The following is a 25,355-nucleotide window of genomic DNA, read 5'->3' on the forward strand; positions in this document are numbered from 1 at the left end:
GATCTGCCTCCATTTAGTTAGCAACACCCAACTTCCTATGATCTTATCAATTCCCAGCAGACAAAATCAAGTCATGCTCTAGAAGTCGTTTCACTAGGACGTATGTCGCAATATGAAAGATAACACTATAGAAGCTTCCGTTTCATGCCAACTTTAAGTTGATGATAATAAAAATAAAATAAATGAAAGCTATATATTTTAATAAGAAAAAACTAATCAAATTGACAAAAACACAACAAAATCAAAATATGAATAAATATATACTAGTGAATAAATAATACTAAAGCAACACTGTATGTCATTAAACATTAGAATCTAAGTTCCAAACCTCTGCAGACACGGGAAGAGTCCTGGTGACACTTCCTATGTCGGTCAGCCGATGCTCCCGATCATCCCAGCGTCCGTACGCCAAGTCAATACCTCCCACGAACGCCACCGATTGGTCAATGACTATAATCTTCTCATGATGCGCCCATAGGTACACGGAAGAGGATACGTGGTCAGGGTGCCTCATTACCTGAGAAGAAAATAAGTTTATTATTGGCGAGTCTTTCCTTCTCTTTGTTTCTTTGGTGTGGTGCAGGGGTTAAAGATCGCAAAATGGATGCAAATACAACAAAAACTACAATTTGTGACTAATGTTGCCATTGGTGACAGTCAGGAAAACTTTCTGTGTGTATTGTTCAATATTGTTAAGAGTGTGAGTGCAATATATACGTGTGTATGCAATATTTGTAATATAATATTATGTCACTTTAGGTTTGTTCATATGACAATGTTTAATTTAAGATGCATATTCACAACAGAGATTTGTTATAATAAAATGGTATTAAAAAAAAAAAAAACATTCAAATATTTTAAAATATATATATATAGTTGAATCAACTTTGTTTGAGTGACCTGTCAGAACCATAATTAGTATTTTACTTTTTTACTTTTATGATACTTTTCTTTCAAGCAGGCAGAAATATTCTTTCAAAAAATCTTTTTACATTTATTTATTTTTTAGTCATATTTAAATGGCACAAATACATTCAGGATCACTAAAGCCACAGCATCGATTGGAACTAATTTATATGAAATACAACTATTTTTATCCATGATTTTCCCATTACTTTTTAAGATATTATTAATTTCAATGACTTTTCCATGCCTGGAAATCACAACTTTAAAATTCCAGATTTTTCATCCACGTTGCGACGATTATCCCCATTCACAATGAATCCCCATTTCACTGGTTCAAAACTGTGCTCCACACACATATTAAACATCAAATAAGCTTGAATTGTCCATAATATTGTTCATTTGCATTCACATTCCTTACATATATTAAATAAATAGATAAATAGATTAATCACATCTGACATAAAAGTTTATGTGTGTGTGTGTGTGTGTGTGTGTGTGTGTGTGTGTGTGTGTGTGTGTGTGTGTGTGTGTATGTGTATACACACACACACAAACTTTCATGTCAGATGCGATTAATCTATTTGACAGCACTAGTCGATTAATGAACTGACTTTTTTTTTTTAATCTGACCTTGATATTGGGGTGAAGTTGTAGTAATGTTCGTTTGCTGTATTCGCTGTTTATGCCGAGAGCCAGTTCCACCTCCTTGTACAACATCACAAATATCCGCACACCTTTTTGCTGCAAGAACAAACAGTTCTTAATGGTCAGTACAGCAAATCCACCAGTCAAAATTAATATATAACCCAGAAAACAGAAAACACCCTGGAATGTAAATTATTACATGAGAACAGTGAATGGGAAGGTTTTATTGCTGGTGCAGTAAAGCCACAGATCGATGTATGGCGTTTCACTGCAGCTATGGGCTGGATTGGATTAACTCACCGCTTGCCGTTTCAAAATGGAATCGAGTCGCCAGCGGTTGCCCTCGACGACAGGCCTCTTGAGGAAGATCTCAGGGCTCAGCCTGCATTGACACACACACACAACACACACACACAGCAGTGACCTGATGAGCAGGGGAAGCATTTGTAACATAAAATATGCATAAACGTCTAGTCTCACATCTCACTGTCACTTACATAATTTCAAATGTATTAAGCCAGTGAAAAAAGTAGACACACACACACACACACTGGAATCTCACACTTGCAGGATGACTGAGTGATGCTGTAACACAGCACCAGGCATCTGTCTGATGAAGGTAACGGATCTGTTTGGCCATTGCTCCCAGCTGGAGGTGCCCTCTGAGAGGGTGCACACAAAGTATACAACTATCTTTCTTTCCCTCTCTTTTTTCTACTACCTTCCTTTGGGCTTTTCTCGCAGTTCATGACCTTATTGTTATGACAGGTCAAAGCAATAAGCAATACATCTCATCCATCTGAGTTGTTGAGAACGTGACAAGCAACAATAAATTGTAATAGTCACTTGTTTCAATTTTCAAGGTTCTCACACTTTTGGAGCAATAAACTTACATAACTTTTGCAATCATACGTCGTTACTGGATAAGGATTTGTAAAATCAAGGATTTGTCAAATTAAATTAAGTACAAAAAAATCCTTAAGGATAGGATCAAATTAATCACTACAAAAAAATTATAAAATTCAATGACTTAGTTTATTAATAAAGAATCAATAATAAATATTTAAATACAATTAAGAAAAACAAAACAATTAAAAAACATTGTTGAGCATAAATTGAATAATATCTTGAAAAGTTATGATAAAATACTTTTCAATTACTTTTCCATGCCTGGAAATTACAATAACCAGTGCATGTTGAAATGATAATTCTCATTATTAATAAAATGTCACTGGTTCAAAATTGTGCTCCACATGCATATTAAAAAACATCAAATATGTGTAATGTTGTAGTTTTTCATGTACATTCCCTTTCTATTTGAACAGATAAAGCACTTGTTGTGTTACGCAAGATTAGGACATTGATATCCTAAAGTAAAGTCAGTTTATCCCTCTAAACAAACAAAAAACCCTCCAAGAAATGCACTCCATTTCCTGCTGCGTTCCTAGAACTGGGCAAGGTTATGTTTTCCTCAGAATTTTATTGAGGAAACATTAACCAATGCAGTTCACCTGATCTGTGTGTTCATTATTTCTAAAATGAATCAATAGTACCCAAAGGAAAGAGGAACGTATGGGAAGGGCTATATCTCAACATACCACCAGTCAGTGATAAAGATCTCCTCCTCTGCCTCTTCCAGCGCATTTGCCACATCCTCCATGTACTGCTTCCCATTCACATACCTGAAACACACACACCCAATCAGTCAAAACAATGGGTAAGGCTGATAGTCCCAAGCTCACACTCTCGCTGATTCTCAAACTTAATTACATAATTTTCATTATTCAGGGAACAAGCATGCTAATAGGGCTTAATGCTGCAACAATGAACAACAAATCATCTGCCCAGACCAGCAGTGAAGCTGCTGCCCTAGATATCTCGCTTCTCCACAGGGTCAAAAGAGGATGGAGTCTATGGTTACACTTTCCCTCTCATTCTCTCAAGTTACTCCTGTTAAACAGGCTTCACCTGAAGACACAGCGGCAGACGGCTAAAGCTTGCACATGTTTATCTGTTCTAGAAAACCTGAGAGATGAAACCTGCTTCGGCTAGTTTGATTATTGATATTTTCTGGATAGTTTTGAAATACATCAACTGAAAATTGTGAGAAAAGTTGAGAAATAAATAATAACATGATCACTAATATAATATAATTTTAATTTCTAAACTCAACTTATCCAAGAAATAAATAATATTATTATTAATAATCACTAATATAATATAATAAAATAAAATAATATATTATTTTTAATAAATAAATAAATAAATAAATAAATAAATAATGTAATATCATAAATAATGTAATTTAATATAAAACTAAAGCTAAAAGTTAGCTTAGTAAACCCAAATTATCTTTTTTATTTATTCAAGAAATAAATAATAATATAATCACTAATATAATAAATCACTGATATAATATAATGCAGTACAATAGCTAATATAATTTAAGCTAAAGTTAGCTTTAGTTTGCTTAGTAAACCCAAATTATTATTTTTATTATATTATTTTTCAATAAATAAATACTAACATAATATCTGCTAAATGAATGAATGTAAATAAAATATATTATAATGTAATATAATAGCTAATATAATTTAATATAAAACTAAAGCTAAAAGTTAGTTTAGTTTGCTTAGTAAACCCAAATTATTATTTCTTTCAATAAATATTATCAATAATGAAATTAAAGCTAAAAGTTTTAAAAAGTACTTCTTTGCCTAGTTGAACCTTCTGTTTAAAAGTTGTTGCCACAGGGCAAAGGCTTTGAGGGGAGGTTGCCAGGGTGTTGCTAGGTGGTTGATTATTGGCCCAAGTCAAAAGCATCTATGATATGATCTTTTCAGACATTGGATGCATGTAAAAAGCCATAATCACCATTTAGATGGGATGTTCTTCTGTTCATTGGCAAAGGAACCATATCGGTGATCCTTAAGAAAATTGCTACCATACTTCCGCACAAATTCATCAATTGCCTGTCCCCACCAGCGGGCGTGACGGTAACTTGTGAACTTCAGCACCAGAGTCCTTTAAAAAACAGAAAGCGCTTTCATTTCATCAAATATTGATGGTGTATGTCAACTGCATTTTGCCTTAATGGCCATGCGAGCCTCAGTTCACACACCTGGACAGACTGTCTATGCGGACACCGTGCTTTGTCTCAGTTTCTTTAGTGTCCATTTTAATGCCGAACGCCTTATCCATCAGCAGGACGAATGAGATGGCACCTGTGTCTGGCTTCATGAGGAGTAGTGAGGAGTCCTTCACCACCATCCACCTGGAAAGACCAACAGTAAGACATTATAAGATGGCATTTCCTTGAAAATAATTTCTTCATTTTTAATCAAGGAGATTGTTTTGTGATGAGAATGAAAGACACTACACTGACCGTTTGGACCAGCGGTAGCACATTTTGCTGTGGCCACAGCAGTTCAGTCCAGGAATACGGTGACCCCCTGACCTTTTCAGAACCATACCCTCCCTGAGAAGGAAACAGTGCAAAATGTCAAGGATCAATTACAAAAAAATGCAAGAATATATTCATAAAAAATTATTAAAACATTTTTAGCTAATAAACAAAGAGCTCTTACAAGCCTTTTGGTCCCAAATCATGAATGAAGGAGAGCTGACTCACATCAATAAATTCCATCTATGGAAGAAAAAAAAGATTTGTTAATGCATGTAAAAAACAACATACCTACTGAAATACTGTACATAATCCAAATATATACATACTGTTGCATGGTAGTTTCTATACATTGGCATTTTAAGCAGCTTATTCAAGTAGTCTTCAAGTTGTCTCTGTGAAGAAAACCACAATATTCAGAAACAAATCATCTGAATATGTTAGCAGTGTGCCACTGAAACAGGAAACTGACTTTTCGACTGGAGACTTGCTCTTCCCTGGCCAGTTCTTCGCCTCCTCCCCGGGGTAGACTTGGCATGTGCCGTTCAAGGTTCCGGTTTATAGTGTGCCTTCGCTCCGTGTGACTATTTCAAAGACAGAGGAAGAGATCTTAAGATTTCCAGAAGATGGCAAACACACTGCATAAAGTCAACATGTAGACCAGTAGTGTTCATGACTCAATTGCTGCCGTATAGGCGTGATGAGACAATAGTCCCTTTTGCACAGTAATCACGTCATCTCCATAAGAACTTTATGATTGACTCAAAGCAGATTTTTTACATCAGCGCATGCATGCTCATAACGGTACTCTTTATTCTTTGTTCACACACAGCATCATACCGGTAATTTACTGGTAATATTACAACTTCTCATATCGGTAAAATGCCAGAACCAATTTACTGGTATTTTTGCAAAAGTCCTGTTCACACATAGGGCCAGATTTACTAACAGCTTGCGCCAGCGCAAACCCTCTTTTGGCATTAAAAAACTCCAGTCAGGATTTACTAAAGACACACAGTGAAAAATTAGCACTGAATAGGCGTGGACAGAGTTATTTTTGCGGCTGATCTTATTGCATATGCATTTATTTAATGACCAAAAAAAGCATGTCTTAAAGGGATACTCCACTTTTTTTGGAAATAGGCTCATTTTACAACTCCCCCAGAGTTAAACAGTTGAGTTTTACCGTTTTTGAATCCATTCAGCCGAACTCCGGGTCTGGCGGTACCATTTTTAGCATAGCTTAGCATAGATCATTGAATCGGACAAGACCATTAGCATCTCTCTCAAAAAAATGACCAAAGAGTTTTGATATTTTTCCTATTAAAAACTTAACTCTTCTGTAGTTACATCGTGTACTAAGACTGAGGTAAAATGTAAAGTTGTGATTTTCTAGGCTGATATGGCTAGGAACTATACTCTCATTCCTGCGTAAGAATCAAGAAACTTTGCTGCCGTACCATGAGTCCAGCAGGCGTAATGATATGACGCAGCGCCTGAAATACAGCTGCAGCTGCGTCATATCATTACGCCTGCTGCATATTATATAGTATATACAAAATATAAAATGTTTTTTTCAAATATAACATATAATCAAATTAATTAAATGTAATTATTAATATATTCATATAAACATTATAAATAATTATAAATAAATAATTGATATAATTATAATACAATGTATGATCGGGTCACCTGCGGGTGGGCAATGGAATTCTGAGGAAGGTCTTGTAGGCACGGAGTTCCCTGTGAAGCTCCATAAAATGTTTCTCCTTCCTCTTTACCAACCAGGTGAAGTTTCCGTGCCTCATCTCGATCTTAAACAATGCCGGAAGCGCCTGGATACAAGACCAGCCATCAGGGATAGTTCACCCAAAAATGAAACTTCTGTCATAATTACCTCACTGTCATGTCGTTCCAAACCTAAATGCTTTTTGGAACATAGCGCATAAGTCGTATGGACCACTTTGATGGTGCCTTTATGGTGTCTTTTTGGACCTTGAAAGATACAGTCATTGTATGAAAGAAGCTTTCTTCAAAATGCTTCATATTTGTGTAAAAACATGAAAATAAGAACATTTGGGTTTGAAACGACATGATGGAGAGCACATAATTAGCTGAAATCTTAAAGGAATACTGTAGTTATATAAACCTTTAACAAACTACTTCCAAAACATGAGTGATGAGTGTTTGTCATTATTTTTCTGAAAAACAATTTTACATGTGCTAAGTATTTTCGGATATGGTGTCCAAATCTCCAGGGCAACATGTAAATTGCTCTGGCAACCTGTAAATCTCCCGGGAAACAAATATACCCCGTCAGCCCACATACTAACACTTCATGAAAGGAAACAGGAGTGGGAGATCTCACCTTAGAGACGCTTCTCTGGGACGTGAGGTTGAAGCGATCCTGGGCAGAAGTGAAGCGTTCCACCTCCAGGATTTTGGCGGTGATGGGAAGCGCGGTAAGAAACACGCGTGCCCCGGTCTCTTTAAAGCCTGTTGTTTTATACACAGCTGAGAAGGGGATGCGGTTTTCTGTGGACAAAATAATTCAAATGAATATATGACAGACACACTACTGTTCAAAAGTTGGGGGCAGTAAGAAAGTGTTTTTGAAAGAAGTATCTTCTTCTCACCAAGGCTGCATTTATTTGATCAAAAGTACAGTAAAAACAGAAATATTGTAAAATATATTTACAATTTAAAATAACCATTTTCTATTTTAATATATTTTCGAATGTAATTTATTCCTGTGATGGCAAAGCTGAATTTTCAGCAACCATTACAGCTTTCAGTGTCACATGATCAGAAATCATTCTGATATTTGGTGCTCAAGAAACATTTCTTAGTATTAATCAATGGTGAAACAGTTGTGCTGCCTAATTTTTTTGTGGATGCCATGATTTTCAGGATTCCTTAATGAATTAAAAGTTCAAAAGTATAGAATTGATTTGAAATATAAATTTTTATAGATTATTGTTAAAGTATTTAATGTCAGTTTCTATTAATGTCAGTTTCTATATGCATTTAATGCATAGTTGCTGAATAAATATATTAAGTTCTTAAATAAAAAAATCTTACTGGCCCCCTAATGGTAGTGTATATGAATAGTATCTTCATATAACTTGTTTTTCTCCTCTGTTGGGATTATGTTTGTGATTTTATGTGGTTCTTTGTTTCTTTTACCTGTACTATTGGGATCCCGGCCATCAAACTCCTCTTCCCCATCGCCAATGTCAAGTTCTCGTGTGTCCAAGTTCTCCATGATATCGGTCATATCATTGGCCACCAGATGCAGGGTGCTAACCGTGGGTTCTTGCTGTCGCAGCATGGCTAACAATCGGCCTGCTGGCCAGGGCGCTCCTTTAAGACACACAACACTTTTTTCAGCATGGGAAATGAGGAAGTATTAAAACGGTTTGCTCTTGACAAAAAAAGCCATAAAACATTTATTGAATGGAATGAGAAATGATAATCATCTTGTTCAAACACTGTATCCACAATAGGGAATGTCAAACAAACGAGTGTGTGAGCATGTGTGTGTGGTTTGACTTGTGTTAGGGGGAGGAGGAGGAATGAGATTACAGAAACTCATTCAGCACTGAAACAGGAGACAAGTCACGGTGAGTGTATAAAGTTGAGAACTAAATTCAACTAAACAACAGACAACAGTCTGCAACCTCCTTCCTGTTCCTCTTTCCTCCTAATTGCTCACAAATAGGTTCGGGAAGCATAAAGACATCACATACAAAACCAAAAATCCCTCTTTTGTCCAGACACACCAATGCAATTCATTAATATCACAACAAACCTCACCTTTGCACTGTCCAGTGAAACACACAAGTTTCTCAGAGTTTCTGAGATTGAAGATAACGTATAGTCTGTTTAAAACCACTGAAAAGGCATTTTAGTGGTAGGTTAGAAGTTATAGTTTGGGGTTAGAAAGATTTTTTTTAAAGATATTAAAGGGTTAGTTCACCCAAAAATGAAAATTCTGTCAGTAATTACTCACCCTCATGTTGTTCCAACCGCGTAAGACCTTCGTTCATCTTCGGAACATAAATTAAGATATTTTTGATGAAATCTGAGTGCTGGATCACTTCTCCACAGGCTGCTAGGTGACCGAAACTTGCTGGCCCAGAAAAGTTATTAAAGAGATTGTTAATATAGTCCAAGTGACTACAGTGGCTTAATCTTAAGTATATCAAGCGACGAGAATACTTTTTGTGCGCAAAAACAAACAAAAATAACGACTTTATTCCACTATTCATTTCCTTCTCTCTGGGCCTCGTAGTGTTTTTGCGCTGCGCGTCTGTGTTGCACGTCAACACGCATCACACACATGACCAGCGTCGGCCAATAGTGAGCCTACGTGGTGACGTGCAACACAGACGCGCTGCGCAAAAACACTACGTGAACCAACTAGAGGCCCAGAGAGAAGGAAATGAATAGTGGAATAAAGTCGTTATTTTTGTTTGTTTTTGCGCACAAAAAGTATTTTCGTCGCTTGATATACTTAAGATTGAGCCACTGTAGTCACTTAGACTATATTAACGATCTCTTTAATAACTTTTCTGGGCCAGCAAGTTTCGGTCACCTAGCAGCCTATGGAGAAGTGATCCAGCACTCAGATTTCATCAAAAATATCTTAATTTGTGTTCCGAAGATGAACGAAGGTCTTACGCGGTTGGAACAACATGAGGGTGAGTAATTACTGACAGAATTTTCATTTTTGGGTGAACTAACCCTTTAACACTTATTCGTCAAGGTTGCATTAAATTTATCAAAAGTGACAGTGAAGACACATTGTTACAAAAGATTTCTATTTCAAATAAATGCTGTTCTTTTAAACTTTCTATTCATCAAAGAATCCAGAATTGTTTTATATAATAGAATATTATATAGAATTTATACAATATATAGTTATTTTAAACTATATTTGATAATATTAAGTTTTTTACTGTATTTATGATCAAATAAATGCAGCCATGGTGAGCATAAAAGACTTTCAAAAACATTTTAAAACTCTTACTGATCCCAAACTTCTGAACGGCAGTGTATTTTTTAGACATAGTCCTTTTTTAATTCTCTTTTATAATAATATCAAACCTATCTTCCTTTTTCATATCCTCATTTCAGGTTTAAGAAATTACAAAATTCATCATAATAGTGTGGTAACAATTTTTCCATTTGTCTTTCTAGGAAATGGCATGTCATAATGAAAACATCGATACTAAATTAAAATCACTGACTCTTCATATCAGTGACCACACAGAACAAAATTAAGAGGATGATTAATCACTTTTAAACCTTTAGTCTAATCTAGACCTCAGAATTCATGACATTATGATAACACTTTAATCCACTCTAGACGAGGCATACTGTGTATGTGAGTGGGTCTGTAAGTGAATGTTTCTAGTCTATAATGAAATGTTAGAATAGACACTCTCGGAGTGAAGATCTCTTAAAGCATAACTCTTGTTTCCATGGATGTAACCTGAAGCCATCAAAGCCCATTACAATCATCACATCTTCAGTAATAGTTCAGACACTTCTCCGTTGAACGAGCTGCTAGCTGACCTAAAGTGTCATTGCGAAAAAGTGGATTTTCGTAACCACAACAGGACTAAAATAAAACTGCTCTTACTTCCCCTAAGATGATTCGCTGATGCAAAGGCTCTTGAAGAGAAGTTTTAAAGAACATAATATTGTGAAACTGCAGTCTCAAATCAACCTGGGTTCAAGTATCGAGACACAAACAGTCTCTAGTCACACTGTGATATTTCTCTCTGAGAAAAATAATACAATTATTTTGGGAAAACTGATATGCGTCCACTATGCCTTCTATCTACAACACCCCAGCAACAAGAGATGCACTGCACTGATAGTCAAATTCTGGCTGTGCGATAAGCAGATCATTATTTTCATGTTGTACTAGATTACCAATAAATGGTTGATAAAAAAAAATTCTAAACTAATCTGTCTAAATAAATGAAATATAATACCTAATATTTCTAAAAATACTGATTAAGAAAAATCAATCTATTTAAATAATTCCAAGTCAATTTAGGCATCACAACATTATAATGTACAAATGGATAGTCAGTTAGATTTGATACAGATTACATTTAACAATGTTAGTAAATTGAGTATTTAAAAAAAATTTTTTTTACAGAACTTAAGCGTTAGATGACGGCAAAGATAATCTACATGTAAAAATAGGGCATATGAGCATGCACTAAAAAAATCCAATATCAACCAATACTGTATATCCAGCATCAACCAATCTAAACTATAATACTGGCTGATATATTGCACAACCATACTAAATGGTGCACTGGATAAATCTTAGATGTGGATACTCTACAATGTCAATGGTCTTTCAGAATTTGTGTACTAAAAGTGTTTCAAGCAAGCTGTGAAGTGGAGATCAGTGGCTTTAAGCTGCTTGAGAGATCCAGTTTTACAGAATTATTGGTTCTCGTTGACCACCAATTACAGTTTCTCCAATTAACATCCAGGTATGCAAAAAGAAAAAGCTCAATTTGGTACATGTGGGCTCATATTACAGTGATGAATGGAAACCTACTATAAACAGCCATTAATAGGTTGCTGTGGGTAACCGAGCAGCAGAGTTAAAACAACACGTTTGCCAAGGTAACAAATCACATAGGTTTAACATCATGAATACATTTCTAGAGCAGAACGAGGACAAACACTAGATTATGCTTTTCTTAAAAATCCTCGTAAAAGCGGACATTTCCAGGTCAAGGACTTTATTCAAATATTCCTCGTTTTATGTAAATCAGACAGTCAAATAACCTTGAGTTCCAGTGTGGACACCCGTCGCACACGTAAACCAATCTGTCACATCGCGAGGTACCAAAGGCAGCTTTTTACGATTTACATTTCATTGTTGCATAGTCTGCAAAACACAAATTCACACATCCACCACTTCTCATACTGCTACTATCACACTAGTGAAAGACTTTCGCTGAGAAAGTTTCACCTCCCTCATGATGTGGAAACAGTTCACTTCAAATAAGATGAGGAATGCAAGCACGCATTCCAACAGTTCTGGAAATCTCCCATGTGATTTCACTAATGCACCTGTCCTGCAAGTGTGAGGGCGGACAGTGATAGACTGGCTGAATAACTTCTGGAAAGCAGCAAAGTCACATTCCCACCACCACTATAAACACCCTCAAACTCTCAACGCCCAACCTCATGCTGCTTCAAGTGTCAAACTGAAGCTCACAGAAGTATGTTTATCTAGTTGATCTAGTCCAGAAAGTACATCATATATTTAGTGGCCCATCATGTTCTACTAGGTGTTTAAAATGTATTTTGATACAAACATGACTGATACCTCAAGTCGCTTATTTGGGAAGGGTGTGCTATTAAGCGATCAGGGTTATGATTTATACCTGTCAGACAATAAACTGGATGTCAAATTCGAATAAATTAATTAACCAAGACATATCTAGGGACCATCATAAGCCAATAAGCAACCAACACCCTACCAACCACTTAAGGCGAGGGTCTTTTTCATTTTCCGCGTTCCGCACCGTATTTCAAAGTAGGCCTATAATCTTTTGGCCGTAAATGCTGAAAGATGCGTTCGGCGTGTGCGCACTATCTAGTGGACTTTGGTTTCAAGCGCTCATATCACTCACGCACGGGCACAAAAATTGGGCTGCACATGGACAATGTGCGCGGACCCTCCTGATGACGATAATTAAAATGTCACGCGGATACTCCACAGCTGGAATATACTTTGGGCTTTAGAGATGCCCCAACACCCATTCAGAACACCCAAGCAATTGCATCCCAATCGAGAACACTTTAGCAACAATATAACATGCCATGTCAACCACTTACAGATGCTCTAATGACCCTTCAGAAGAACCCCCTTATAATTGTATCGTAATCAAGAACACCTTAAAGACACTACATAAAAAAGGTCTTGGCAACCACTCACAACACCCTAGCACTGTGCCAGCAAATTAAGCAGAACCTCTCAAATTCTCTTGAAATTGTAAAAATCTAGTTTGGCAAAGCATTTTATTATGTTGTTTCGGTTTTCTTCTTCTTTTTTATATGAAAACGAAATGGCAGGTTGCACTTTAATCATTAACAATCTGGGCTTTTTGGCTAAAAAAAAGAAGACTGCATTTGCATGCGATCCAGGAACTGGCAAGTTACTGAGCCATGCATTGTTTCCGCAGGCTGCTCCAATGGGACTATACCTGTAACTAATGCACAGCCAATTGTGCTTGTTGAAAGGCATCTGTTAAACTGGCAAGTGACCAAGTCTTTTCAAACACAGAAGCAGGAAAAAGGGGTCACTGTAACTGTGGAGCAATAAAGCATGTCCCTCTATAACAGTAAATTTGCTGAACGGTATAGTCAGTCAAACTGGTATTGCCACAACAACGTCACCTCACTGTAGGAGTATCCAAACAGACACTACTACAAAAATACCTTACCCTGATGCAAAACCCACTTCCATAAAGGTTCAAATAACATGAAAGAGAGATATTAAAAATGAATGAACGAAAGAGACCCGATTATACAATATTATATTAATATTTTGGATCCGGATGCGACGCTATTGTGATTATTTAGGTTTAATAGTGCATTATGTATTTCTCATTAAGCAGGATTTTCCCCAAAAATATGAATGTAAAAAATGGAAGTAAAAACATATTGATTTTTGAGGTGAGAATATTAGTACAGTATTGTGAGATAAAATATTACAATACTTTGAAATATAGATATTTTTTCCCTTTATAAAAAATGCCAAAGTACACATAAAATATTCTTACATCTATATATTTTTTCTACTTATACGTTTCCATATGTACTGGCATATAGTCAGTAAAATAAAATAAAATTTGCGGTGCAAACAAATTTAAGGCATCATCATTTATGATCATGAGAAACAAATTGAGTCAAGTGTCCAAACTTCACTGGCACTGTATTTTACCTGAAGCCATTTTCCAAAACACTGCTGGTGTGTAACCTTATTTTGATCATTTGTTAAAAAACTAACCATGTTCTGCACAGAGAAAAATGCTCTAACAAACCACATTCTGAATAGTAAGAACCAAATGCAAATACAAGGAAAAGTTTTCTGTGTACATAGCAAAGGCTGGTGGGATGTACTGTATATGCTACCAAGACACAAATCGGGTAGGTGGACAGCGATCACTGTAGGAGGAATACACTGCTACGTTTCCAAAGTCTACTGCAAACCAAGTGCTGAAGCATTTATGATGTGCATACATACGTAGATGACTAAATCTAATTCTGCACATATTCATCTCTGATTAATATGAATTTCTTTTACAAAATGTAACATCTACTTAATTCCATTCATTGACATGCTGCAGTGACTCATGCTCTCCCACATACATTTGCACAAACATTGAGAAATCACACCCTCTGTGCAAATGCAGATCTTTCTGATCGCTCAGTGTTTATCTATTTCACACATTTTCAACTAGCAGTCTAACACTGTAAAAAAAAAAGTGACCCATGACAAGAGTGAGTTTCTTCCTCATTTCTGCTGTTTGAAATGCAAAATAGAAAAAAGATCCCTTTCAGCTATTCGTAAAGAGGTTTAAATATCCATTTAAAAATATGCAGATTTGATATGACAAAAAAATGGATTGACCTTAAAGAATGTTTACTTACCTGCCTGCACGCAGGCAGAGACACCCCCATCATTTCTGTTATCCTCGGTATCTTCTTCACCACAGAAAAGTCAAACTAACCAGAAGCGTTTAACACACTCAGACACACACACACACTGATAATAGCGCTCACAACAGTGTGTGCTTGAGTATATGTCCAAGGAGGGGGGCAATGGGGGCTGAGACAGAGTAGTCACATGTCAAGAGGGGGTGGAGCCTCACTAGCTCTCCCAGAGATGCACCAACATGCTTCTTTTTTCTATCCTCTTGAAGACTGACATCTCATGCTCAGAAAAGTGCTATTTAGGTTAATATTTGGCAGATGATTAGGTTCCAGCATTTTATATAACACTTATCTTCTTCTCTTATCGCTAAGTGGACCTCTACGCACATATAATTCATCAAAGCCTTCATTTGCTTTTAATCGCATTTTAACCTGTCAATCTAGTGGATGCACATCAGATTCTGGACTCCTAACATAGCATTTGAAACAAAAGCCGTGTTTGAGCCCACAGTCCATGTTGAAAGCTGTTATTAATCGTTCATCTCCTGGTAGGACGGCATGACAGATGACATGACAGTCCATACACACCCACACGGCGTACAGTCACACATAAAGAGTGTTTGAAATGTAACACTTGTGGCTCTTTCAGTGGTGATGGAAACCTGAGATACTGCAGAAAGTTACAAAAACTGCACCACAGATGTGATAAAGGACGCAACTGTGATGTTTCTTTACACAAAGAGAGCCAATAGCTGTTGAACAACTCATATTACATTGAGACATCCCTATAAAATATAAAATAATGTTATATTTAGTAATCTTAATAAGGGGTCTTCAGATTTCTTTCACACCAATGAAGCCTCTTTAGAAAATTAGGAACACCATGGTATATATTGTATAAAAATATTGAGTAACATTGTTGCATTTTGGGCCTGACCTATGATAATACACATCTAGATAGTACCATATTATTGTATTTACATGCTTGTTTGATGATTACATTGCAAAGAAAATACAATAATATTGTAAGCATTTAAAAGTTTGAGGTCAGTCAATTTTTTTTTTCTCTTTTTTTATTCATTAAAGAATCCTGAGGGAAAATTTTCTCAGTTTTCAAAAAAATAAATAAAATAAAGCCATAAAAAAAACCCCTTAAAATAATTGATAATATATGACCCTGGATCACAAAACCAGTCACAAGTTGCACGGGTATATTTGTGGCAATAGCCAACAGTACATTGTATGGGTCAAAATTATCGATTTTTCTTTTATGCCAAAAATCATTAGGATATTAAGTAAAGATCATGTTCCATGAAGATATTTTGTAAATTTCCTACCGTAAATATATAAAACATTTATTTTTGTGAGTGAATGCAGCACAATCGCAAACATAAATGGACTTTAAAGGAGATTTTCTCAATGTTTCGATTTTTTTGCACCCTCAGATTCCAGATTTTCAAATAGTTGCATCGCGGACAAATATTGTCCTATCCCAACAAACCATACACCAATGGAAAGCTTATTTATTCAGCTTTTAGATGATGTATGAATCTCAATTTTAAAAAAAATGTAACCATGTGACTGGTTTTGTGGTCCGGTTCACATATTAAGAAATGTTTGTTGAACGCCAAATCAGCATATCTGATTGATTTCTGAAAGAAATCACTTTAATTTCACCATCACAGGAATAAATTACCTTTTTAAAATATAGTAAAACATTTTTTTTTTTACCAAATGAATGCATCCTTGGTTGAACATCTTGGTGAAAAAATCTTACGATCAAACTTTTGATTAGTCTACATAACTTGGTGAAATTGACAAAGAACGTTTATTTTTTAATAAAATAATTGTAATTTGTTAAAATAAAACAGACAGACAATTATGACCATTCCCCTTGATCTGTATGTAAATTCCATAATTTAACCATCAGAGCAAAAACTAGTGACAAACAATCAAATGTACAAAGCAATGTAATGCATTGTAAATAATTTATTGCCTGCATCAAACACAGATCAGACATGAATCTTCAATTTAGAATCTAAAACAGGGCTAAGCTTTGCTATGTACTCATTCCCACCCTTGAACAACATTAGTTGGAGACAGTGTTGATCGGTTTTATCCAGGCACTGTGTGTTTGCTGTTGATATATTAACTTCATGTCCAATAGAATGGATCCTGCCTACTGCTTTTCTAATGGGCTTTTATAAAGAATTACAGAGGAGGGCTAACACGCCACTAACAGGAATTTCTTTCTTTCTTTCTTTTTTTATTTTTATTGAACATCAATGCACAATGAAGGCCCGTAACCCAGCTAATGCTCAGAAAGCAGATAAATATGGCACTGCTGTGCACATCTGAATCCACATTGCACCATTACTACTATATTAATTATTGCAGCTAATTTATTCATACAAGCATCTCCATATTGTTTGGACCATCTGCAGAAATTGCATTACATTCCTTCGGTCCCTTAATGAGATTGCTGATCTCGGAAGGTGGAACAAACTTCATGTTCTTAAGAAAATAAATTGGATATTGGCTATGAAAATCCATGTGGATTTGATATGAAACTGCAGACATGATCAAGGGTAAATCTTTGGAGTAAGCGCCCTCTAGTTGTGACCAACATGTATTATTTTTTTATTTTCCTCCTGATCCTGCAAGTGACTTGATGTTGTTAAAACTGACTGGGATTTGATTAAACACAGCTTGTGATTTAATTTAACACCAGGTCTGCTAATTGCAATTCTGTCATCCCTAATAAACACTATTATGCTCAGTAAACAGTGTCTCAAGACTGATTCCAAAGAATGTCAGATTTAACACAAATACCAAATCAGAAATTAAACGACTAGCTTGGTTGACATGTGACCTGTGAGTGCGACAGCATCTGTTTATTGTGCTAAACTGAAGACAGAGCGTGTGTATGGCCACAGGACTTTCATTAAGCCGGCAGTCATTCCCCTCTAATTTAAAGTGGCTCACAAATGCATCTCGACGAGCATCAGTGTAAAACCACAAATCTAAAATCACTAACAAAACCACAGGCATCAACAGATCTACAGTTGCTCTGGACATTGCATTGCAACACTACATCCACATCAATGCTAATTCTGTGCGTCATTTTGTAATAAAAGAGGATCACATGCGTGGAGGTTCTAAAAGAATCCCAGATACATGAAACATGCCTAGGATCGTTATTGCTAATCCTCACTTGGTTAACTCAACTTCCGGTCCCTCGATAAAAAAAATACAATTACACATAGACCACAAGCTCTGTTTCCTCTTTCCTCAAAGGCAAACACACATGCTTGGTCATGCCACAAAATTATTTGATTTGTAAAATGTTAAAAACAGAATCACATCTCTAAGTATTGACCATAAAAAGGTTCTCAGATGTACAATGACTGTATATCACAGTTTCATTGTGCATTGCAAAGTGTGATGATGCACATTAACCACAATGAGAGCACACCACCACCAATGCTTTTTTTGAACTTGCTCAACATGCAAAAGTGGTAACATATGTCCAGCCCCCTGTGTTTAATAAAAGAGGAGGAAGGGAGATATTGCTGCAGGGGAAAAAGTGGTTTAGCAACTTTTGTGACCTGGCAACACTTTGTTTTACGTATATAACATGTAGATAAGGCGTCTCCCCGTGTATAGCATCAACATTATCATTGGACAGCTCGGTTGTAATCAATAGACCTGTCATATCTCACGGATGTAGTTCTCAGAAACCACACCCATGGGTCTTGGAAAGTGCAGTAATACAGTCACCATCTCTATTCAAGACATAACCTACACATTATCTAAATGCGAGATGTTGTCAGATGGGATAATTAGCCAACTAACAAAGAGGAACAAAGGGTAAAATTGCCAAACACATATCACACACCTTCCCACTAAGTCAACCAGACACTCCCATTCCGTCCCAAGATCCTTGAGGGGAATCGTACTGATGACACAAAAATAAAATGACCACACAAACTAAATAGAACTATGCAATACAGTGTGGTCAGACTATAACGATTATAACGTAATTCATGTTCATTTAAAGATTCCTCAGCCAATCCTAAATTTTAATCTAGAAAATGAACTGTATTCATCATATATTTTTGGATTAATCTCACAAAACCTGAGAAAAAATAATATTGTCTTATATTTTATACAAAATTACATATGCAATGACTTAAAATATCTATAAAAAATTTGATATATATGCTACACGTGGCCTGTACCCCACCTTTTTGAGAGAAAAGGTCCAAAGGATGTTACATGGAGTAAACGGTCAGACTTGGGTCTTAGAAAGGACGTTTCAAGCTAAACATTAACATAAAATGAAGCACACAAAGCTCCTCTGTTTGTTGGTATTTGTCTTAAACCTGTCAGTCAGCTGTAGCAGAATCAGTTCAAGTCGTCGAAGTTGCCCTGCAGGTACAGCAGGTTGTTTGCCTTGCAAAATTAGTCGGTGTGGACAATGCTATCATAACTGCATTATTGGAAAGGTGTCATAGCCTACTCTTACTGCAGTTAATTTAAACAAATCAAATCCCAATAATAGTCTCTTTGATAGACTCTGATCTAATGTGATGCAGTCCATATGCAATATATGGCTGCCACCTTCTGTTGCCATGCATTTAAAATGTCACTCACTCGTTACTGCACTAGGACAGAAGTCTATTACTTTTCCGCGTGATAAAACTTACTCGGTTAATTTCTACTCAGAGAACAGAACGTTAGTTAGTCATAAAAGCCATGTAAACATACCTGATTAAAAAATACTAGAGGCACGTCCGCGCTGCTCTGAATCCGCTTCTCAAATATAAAGTGAGCACGAGAGGACGCGACGCGAACGCGGATCATCTGGCTCGCGCTTCCTCTTCTGTACAGTTGGACCCGCCCATGTAAATTATGCATGTACGTCTACACTCGATGAGATGTTTTTGAGTGTTAAAAATAATAATTACCGTGTTCATAAGCTGATATATGTTTGGTCATAATCTGGTTTCGAAAGATATTAAGGAAGTAAAATGTACACAATATTTATTCAGTAGTTTATGAGAAAGGGGTTAAAGGGGTTTAGTTAATGTTGTAGTTGTCACCTTAGTTGTAGAAAATTGTATTAGCCAACAAGAAGCTCTCCAATAATGTTGATTGTATCATTTGACATTGTCTTTGTTCTTGACGGTTTATGTGCACAGAAGTTGTCTGGGGTCACTAAGGTGAGTAAGTTAGCTTAATTTTGCAAATGTTTTCAAAGCTCATGTGTTTTCTTTTGCGAACGGCTTCGGAGATTGTTGTTTTAAAATCAAAAGTCAAAATGCAGCGTCAGAGATAGTCTTTTTATTGGGAGATTTGAGGGTCTGTGGCTGTATCGTCGGAAAAAGCGTAAATGGCTAACTTGGATCACATGTGTCTTGATAACCAATCACATTACATAATTGAAATCATTGAATTTCGTTCAGAGCAGAGCCGTTAAATAAGAGTCTATATGAGTGTCCTAACTGTTTTTCAACGGCTCTGGTTCAGTTTTTTTGCGGATACCATGGCATACATAGTTCCCACAGGCCAATTAATGTCACGTGACCTCCCCGGAGACGCCATCTTTGAGGGCATAAGCTGCTGTGTTTACAAGGTTTTACAAGCAAATTTCGAAGATTTCTTCCTATTTATAATGTTACGAAAATCATGAAGAGATAAAGTGACAGAGATTATAAAGACACTCTATTAACACAAGACAGAGAGAGGTACAATGCGAAAATTTCAGTCATAAATGGTGTGGATCCGTATGCGCTAAACTGAGCACTGATTTTGCAGCTTTGGCTCAGATACTGTATTATCCATGTGTACCATTATCTGGTATTGGCTAGGAGTTTTAACACATGTAAGCAATTCCGAGCCTGGAAACATGTGCATGAACATGAATATACACGGTATGAAAATAAATAAAACTCACGTGCAAATTAATGTAACAGTTAATGCGGAACTACTTCATACGCGGGTTCTTTAGAGACATAATCTGAGATTGCAAGGCTGGAATGTGTGTGTGTGTGTGAGTGAGAGAGAGAGAGAGAGAGAGAGAGAGAGTCGCGGGCGCGATCGAACAGTGGAAACAATGTTGATTTTGTATGTTTTTAATACCTCGTCATTTTGTACATACAGGACATCATTCAAACTGCAAAGTGTTAACTTATATTTGTGTACACTCGCAATAAAAAACAACAAATTCTTGCGTGTTTTGAGGGAGTTTCTTTCCTGTTTATCCTCGCCAGCCATAACCTCCATCGTTGTTCTGACAAAAGCTTCGTCTTGTCACATTCATGAAGTCTAATGACGGGTATACTGTAAAATCCAAATTTAACTGAACCTCCGGCACGATTTGAACATCCATTGACCCAGCAGGAGATGACCATTTTCACTTTTTATCACGAAATTAACTCGTTTCAGCTTCTTCGTCTAATGTTCTGCCCACAGAAATGGCGCCGGGTCGGCAAATGCCCGTATGTTGTGACGTCATGTGGGAACTATGTATAGGCTGCGTCCGAAATACAGGCCTACTTATTTTGAATAAGTAATTATTCACGACTGCTAAAAAAGTATGTTCTTTTCCATGCGCATGCTCTTTTTTTCGGTGTAAATTCTAAATAAAATTTGATAAATACAAAAGTTTTAACATTTTAAGATTAGCCGATGGGCTTAAATGATAAACGTTTTCCCACAAAAGCAGTTTATTCAGCGTAGTGAAGCCTCTCCTCTATTGACATCTATTTAAAAAAGCTTCTTCCCAGCGTACCGGCACCGTTAGCAGGTGTTACGCTTTTTTCAACTAAGGTTGCAGGCTTGCCTTCAAGTGCCTTTTTTGGCAGCGTTCCCTTCTCCACAAAATTGTTTGTTGCGGGTTTCTGTCAGTGGGTAATGAGAAAACCCGTAATGGATATGCAATCGAGTAATGCGCCGGAACGATTCGAGGAGTAGGCCTAGAGAAGGAGAGGGAAACTCTGTCGCTCCGGTCCACTCATTTACGGAGATCCTGTCCGGGTGTCAGTTTGTGCTCTTCTGTGGAGACACTCAAGTTGGTTGAATATTTTCTGAATAGTTTTGTTGAATAATTAATATTTGTTTACATATTTACAGAACTCCTGTATAAATCCGCATGGCTGTGATTACCTGCAGGCTGCAGCCTACATATGTTTCATATGAAACCTTGGATAAAGTTAGGGTTAGACAGAAAACAATGCTTTTAAGGCTATATATTGAGTTTGCGGCAGACTCAACTACAACAGACCGACTGCCAGAGATGGCCATAAATACATGGAAATGTATTTAAAATACAAAATACTGTGTGGAAAAATGTATTTAAATACAAATACAAAATACTGTGTGAAAAAATGTATTTAAATACAAATACAGTATTTTGTATTTTGAAAATACACTTGATACATGTGAAATTGACCATCCAGTGCAGGTATAGGTCACAGTGAATGAAGAAACTACATAGGCCTACTGACTTTTCATTCCTAACCTCATCTCTGCCCTTTCTTTCTTTCTTTCTTTCTGGCAATTACAAATAAACTTATGCAAAATAGCAGCCATTTATATACTTATTTCTGGTTACAATGTAGTCTATTACTTGTGGTGAACACTATTAAAAAATTCATACTGTATGTAAAACTTTGGGAACCTTTTCTGCTATCTAACAAAGAATATGGATGGGTGATATGACCAAAATCTCAACTTTACTTCACAGTAACAATATCATGGTTTCACAATTCTCAATATCAGTTTTGATTCCACAGCATTAACTGAATTTCAAACTCTTTTGAGTTTTTTGTTGTTGTTGTTGTTGTTTTTGCGGGTAGTCCAATGCTTTTTAAGTAATTTTCTGTTTATTTTATGTAAAGTTTATTTGTTTCTATAAGTTTATTAAAATTAGCCCTATTTACCCCTTTTTTATTATTATTTTTTATGTACAATAAAACTAAAAGCTGAAGATTTTTGTGGTGTATCATTCATCAGTGTTTGTTTTTCCACTCCAACGTTCCAGTAATTCCTGCCCACTAAAAGCTGCACGGATAAATTTGCTTACCCCACAAATAGGCCTATATGTAAACGATTTAGAAAAAGTTCCATCAATTCACACTTTATATCATCGCTATGATATGTAGTGTCATATCACCCAGCCCTAACATGCAGTAATGCTTTAAACAAATTTGACAAGCTAGTTGATCAAAATCAACAACCGGTCCAGACTGACTGGCTAACGCTATTTTCCCACGTGTCTGTGCTCTTTTATTCTTTCATATTAACTGAAGTGAATAATGCACTGTTTTAACTTTAATCAACAAGTAGAATTGATCATGACATTCTCACCTTATTCCAAAAAAATCGCTGATCCAATGCTGAGCTAGTGAATGTCTGACTAGTTGATCCACAAAATCAATACCCTGATAAAGAGGTTGACTGGCAAAAAGTATTTTATGTATTTTGAAAATACAAAAATACTCATCTTAAATGCATTTAAATACAAATTACATTTGATTTTTTCCAAAGGCTTTAAAATACAAAATAGTATTTGATTACAGAATCTGAGAAAGACTATCTATCTCAAGCAAAAAATAAGAAAGAAATAATCTCATAATGATTTACAGTAAATATAAAAAATAAAGCCCTTTTTTTTAATTATTATTTTTTATCTTTTACAGAAATAAAATGTGAACATTATTGACTTTTTTGGGAGTATGGTCATGTCAATGTGATAATGGTCAGATCATGTCTCAAATGTTTTAAAATATTTTGTGTGTGCAAATGGATCCTGTCAATATACCAAACCAGATGCAATATGTCAGAGCTGTTGCTGCAATCTACAGAAACCCAATATACTGGAAAAGCAGGAAGGGGTTTTAAACATGGAATATTTAATCACATAAACACAACTTTATTCTCAGTTTTTTTTTTATTAATCATTTACTTTATGAAGTCTCGGGTTTATTTATTTTTCAACATTTCTTGAAATATTTTGAGCTAGAAATATGAGTGTCTTTTATAAATAACTACTTAATAACTTAAATAACTGGTGTATTTTAAGTGACAATGCTGCCATCGTGTGGCGAAAATCAGATTAGTGTTCCTAACCCACCTCACTAATTATTATAGAAGACATGACATACATTTTTCTTTAATATATATAAATACACGTTTAAATAGGCAAGTGGTTTCAGATATTTTTAAAAAAAATGCAGATATTTTAAACAGATATTTTTGAAAAGCAGACCACTAGAAAAGCGAAATGAAGCCTTTGTGAAATCTGTGGCGTATGGAAAACCGTTTCTGCCACACTTGATTAAAATATTATGACTTTGTAAGTCATAATAATGAGACTCTTTCTTATAATTATGACTTAATTTCTCATAATAATGAAAAACTTTCTTATTCTTAGTACTTTCTTAGTAATTACTTACTTTTCTCATATTAAAGAGAAACTAGGCTGTGTCCGAAATCGCCTCCTATACCCTCATTCACTCATTCACTATTCCCTAGTGCATTGTGGGATTGAATGAGTGCACTCGATAACGTACACTATGGTTTCGGACACAACTACAATGGCTGTCCCCTCAAATAGTGAAAGGTATAGGGAGCTATATCGGACACAGTCATAGTGAGCAATAGATGCTCCCTGGTTTTTGTGGTGCATTGTGGGATGTTTAGTGAGCGAACGTTCCAGTGCACTGGAAGGATTGAGACAGCCCTTATAATGACTGACTCCCTGATTCAGTGCCCTGACAACTGAACTATGGAGCTGATTGAGACGCACCCTAAGTCATTATTATGAGAACCTAAGGCTATGTCCGAAATCGCCCCCTATAATACCTCATTCACTATTCCATACAGTACGTACGTTACTCCACTAATGGATTGTACACTCGTAATTGCGGACGGTGCATTGTGGGATTGAATGAGTGCACTCGATAAATCCACTATGGATTCGGACACCACTACAAAAGGCTGTCCACTCAAATAGTGCCCTATTTAAGGGTATATGGGGCGATTTCGGACACAGCCTTCGTCATTATTACGAGAAAGTCTCTCATTATTTTGAGAAACTAAGTCATTACAAGAAAGTTTCTCATTATTATGACTCAATCTCATTATTAGTTGAGATTGAGAATCCAGCACTGTTTCATTAAGAAAGAAACCAAACAAACAGCTTTCAGCACCCTGGACAGCAGCACTCGCCGCTTCACTTACTATTTATTTAACGTGTATTATATGTCACGACAATTTATTTTTCTGTTACATATTCTTAGATGGTCTTTTCACACCACCAGGTGGCATAAAATATACAACTATTACCCATCACCGTGCAATCCAGCTTTCAATCGCTCTATTCATGTAATTCGTATTTGTTAGAAATGCTAAAACGCTAAGGAAAGTTGCAAACGTACAAAATACATAGCGAATGAACAAAATGCACAAATCTGCCTTTCACAGTCCAATTAGTCAAGGCATCTTGTGCGCGTGCGTGGAGTGGATCGTGTACCCCCGCGCGCAGCCCGGGGCGCATCATTGACAGGTTACTCGCGTGCACTTCTCATGCTGTGCACTGAACACCTGTAAGATGTGCATGGAAACAACAGCTGGGTGGAAATCATGAGGTGCCATTAAGCCCATGCAAATCCTCTGAAATTTCATCATA

General features: G+C 36.2%; 1 protein-coding gene across 4 annotated transcripts in view; it reads right to left on the reverse strand.

Annotated features, from left to right (window-relative positions):
* Positions 1 to 19,548, reverse strand: part of pld1b (phospholipase D1b) — a 28,012-nt gene extending 8,464 nt beyond the window's left edge. For 2 of the 4 annotated variants that reach the window (XR_014604479.1, XM_084102714.1), the window contains exons 1-14: positions 19,430 to 19,548; positions 8,144 to 8,320; positions 7,326 to 7,492; positions 6,650 to 6,792; positions 5,427 to 5,538; positions 5,284 to 5,349; positions 5,139 to 5,197; positions 4,937 to 5,029; positions 4,673 to 4,825; positions 4,426 to 4,575; positions 3,150 to 3,233; positions 1,852 to 1,933; positions 1,537 to 1,647; positions 329 to 517 (exon numbers count right to left, since the gene is read on the reverse strand). Coding sequence is in view for 2 of the 4 variants with exons in the window: in XM_084102714.1 (XP_083958840.1) it covers positions 329 to 517; positions 1,537 to 1,647; positions 1,852 to 1,933; positions 3,150 to 3,233; positions 4,426 to 4,575; positions 4,673 to 4,825; positions 4,937 to 5,029; positions 5,139 to 5,197; positions 5,284 to 5,349; positions 5,427 to 5,538; positions 6,650 to 6,792; positions 7,326 to 7,492; positions 8,144 to 8,288 (1,554 nt within the window). In the remaining 2 variants the exon portion in view is untranslated. Of the gene's footprint in view, positions 1 to 328; positions 518 to 1,536; positions 1,648 to 1,851; positions 1,934 to 3,149; positions 3,234 to 4,425; positions 4,576 to 4,672; positions 4,826 to 4,936; positions 5,030 to 5,138; positions 5,198 to 5,283; positions 5,350 to 5,426; positions 5,539 to 6,649; positions 6,793 to 7,325; positions 7,493 to 8,143; positions 8,321 to 14,656; positions 14,803 to 19,429 lie in introns of those variants that run through there. The other 2 variants (XR_014604480.1, XM_084102713.1) reach the window with 2 other exon arrangements.
* Positions 19,549 to 25,355: the final 5,807 nt, after the last annotated feature.

The sequence above is a fragment of the Abramis brama genome (genome assembly GCF_963993115.1).
Source record: "Abramis brama genome assembly, chromosome: 24".
Lineage (NCBI taxonomy): Eukaryota > Metazoa > Chordata > Actinopteri > Cypriniformes > Leuciscidae > Abramis > Abramis brama.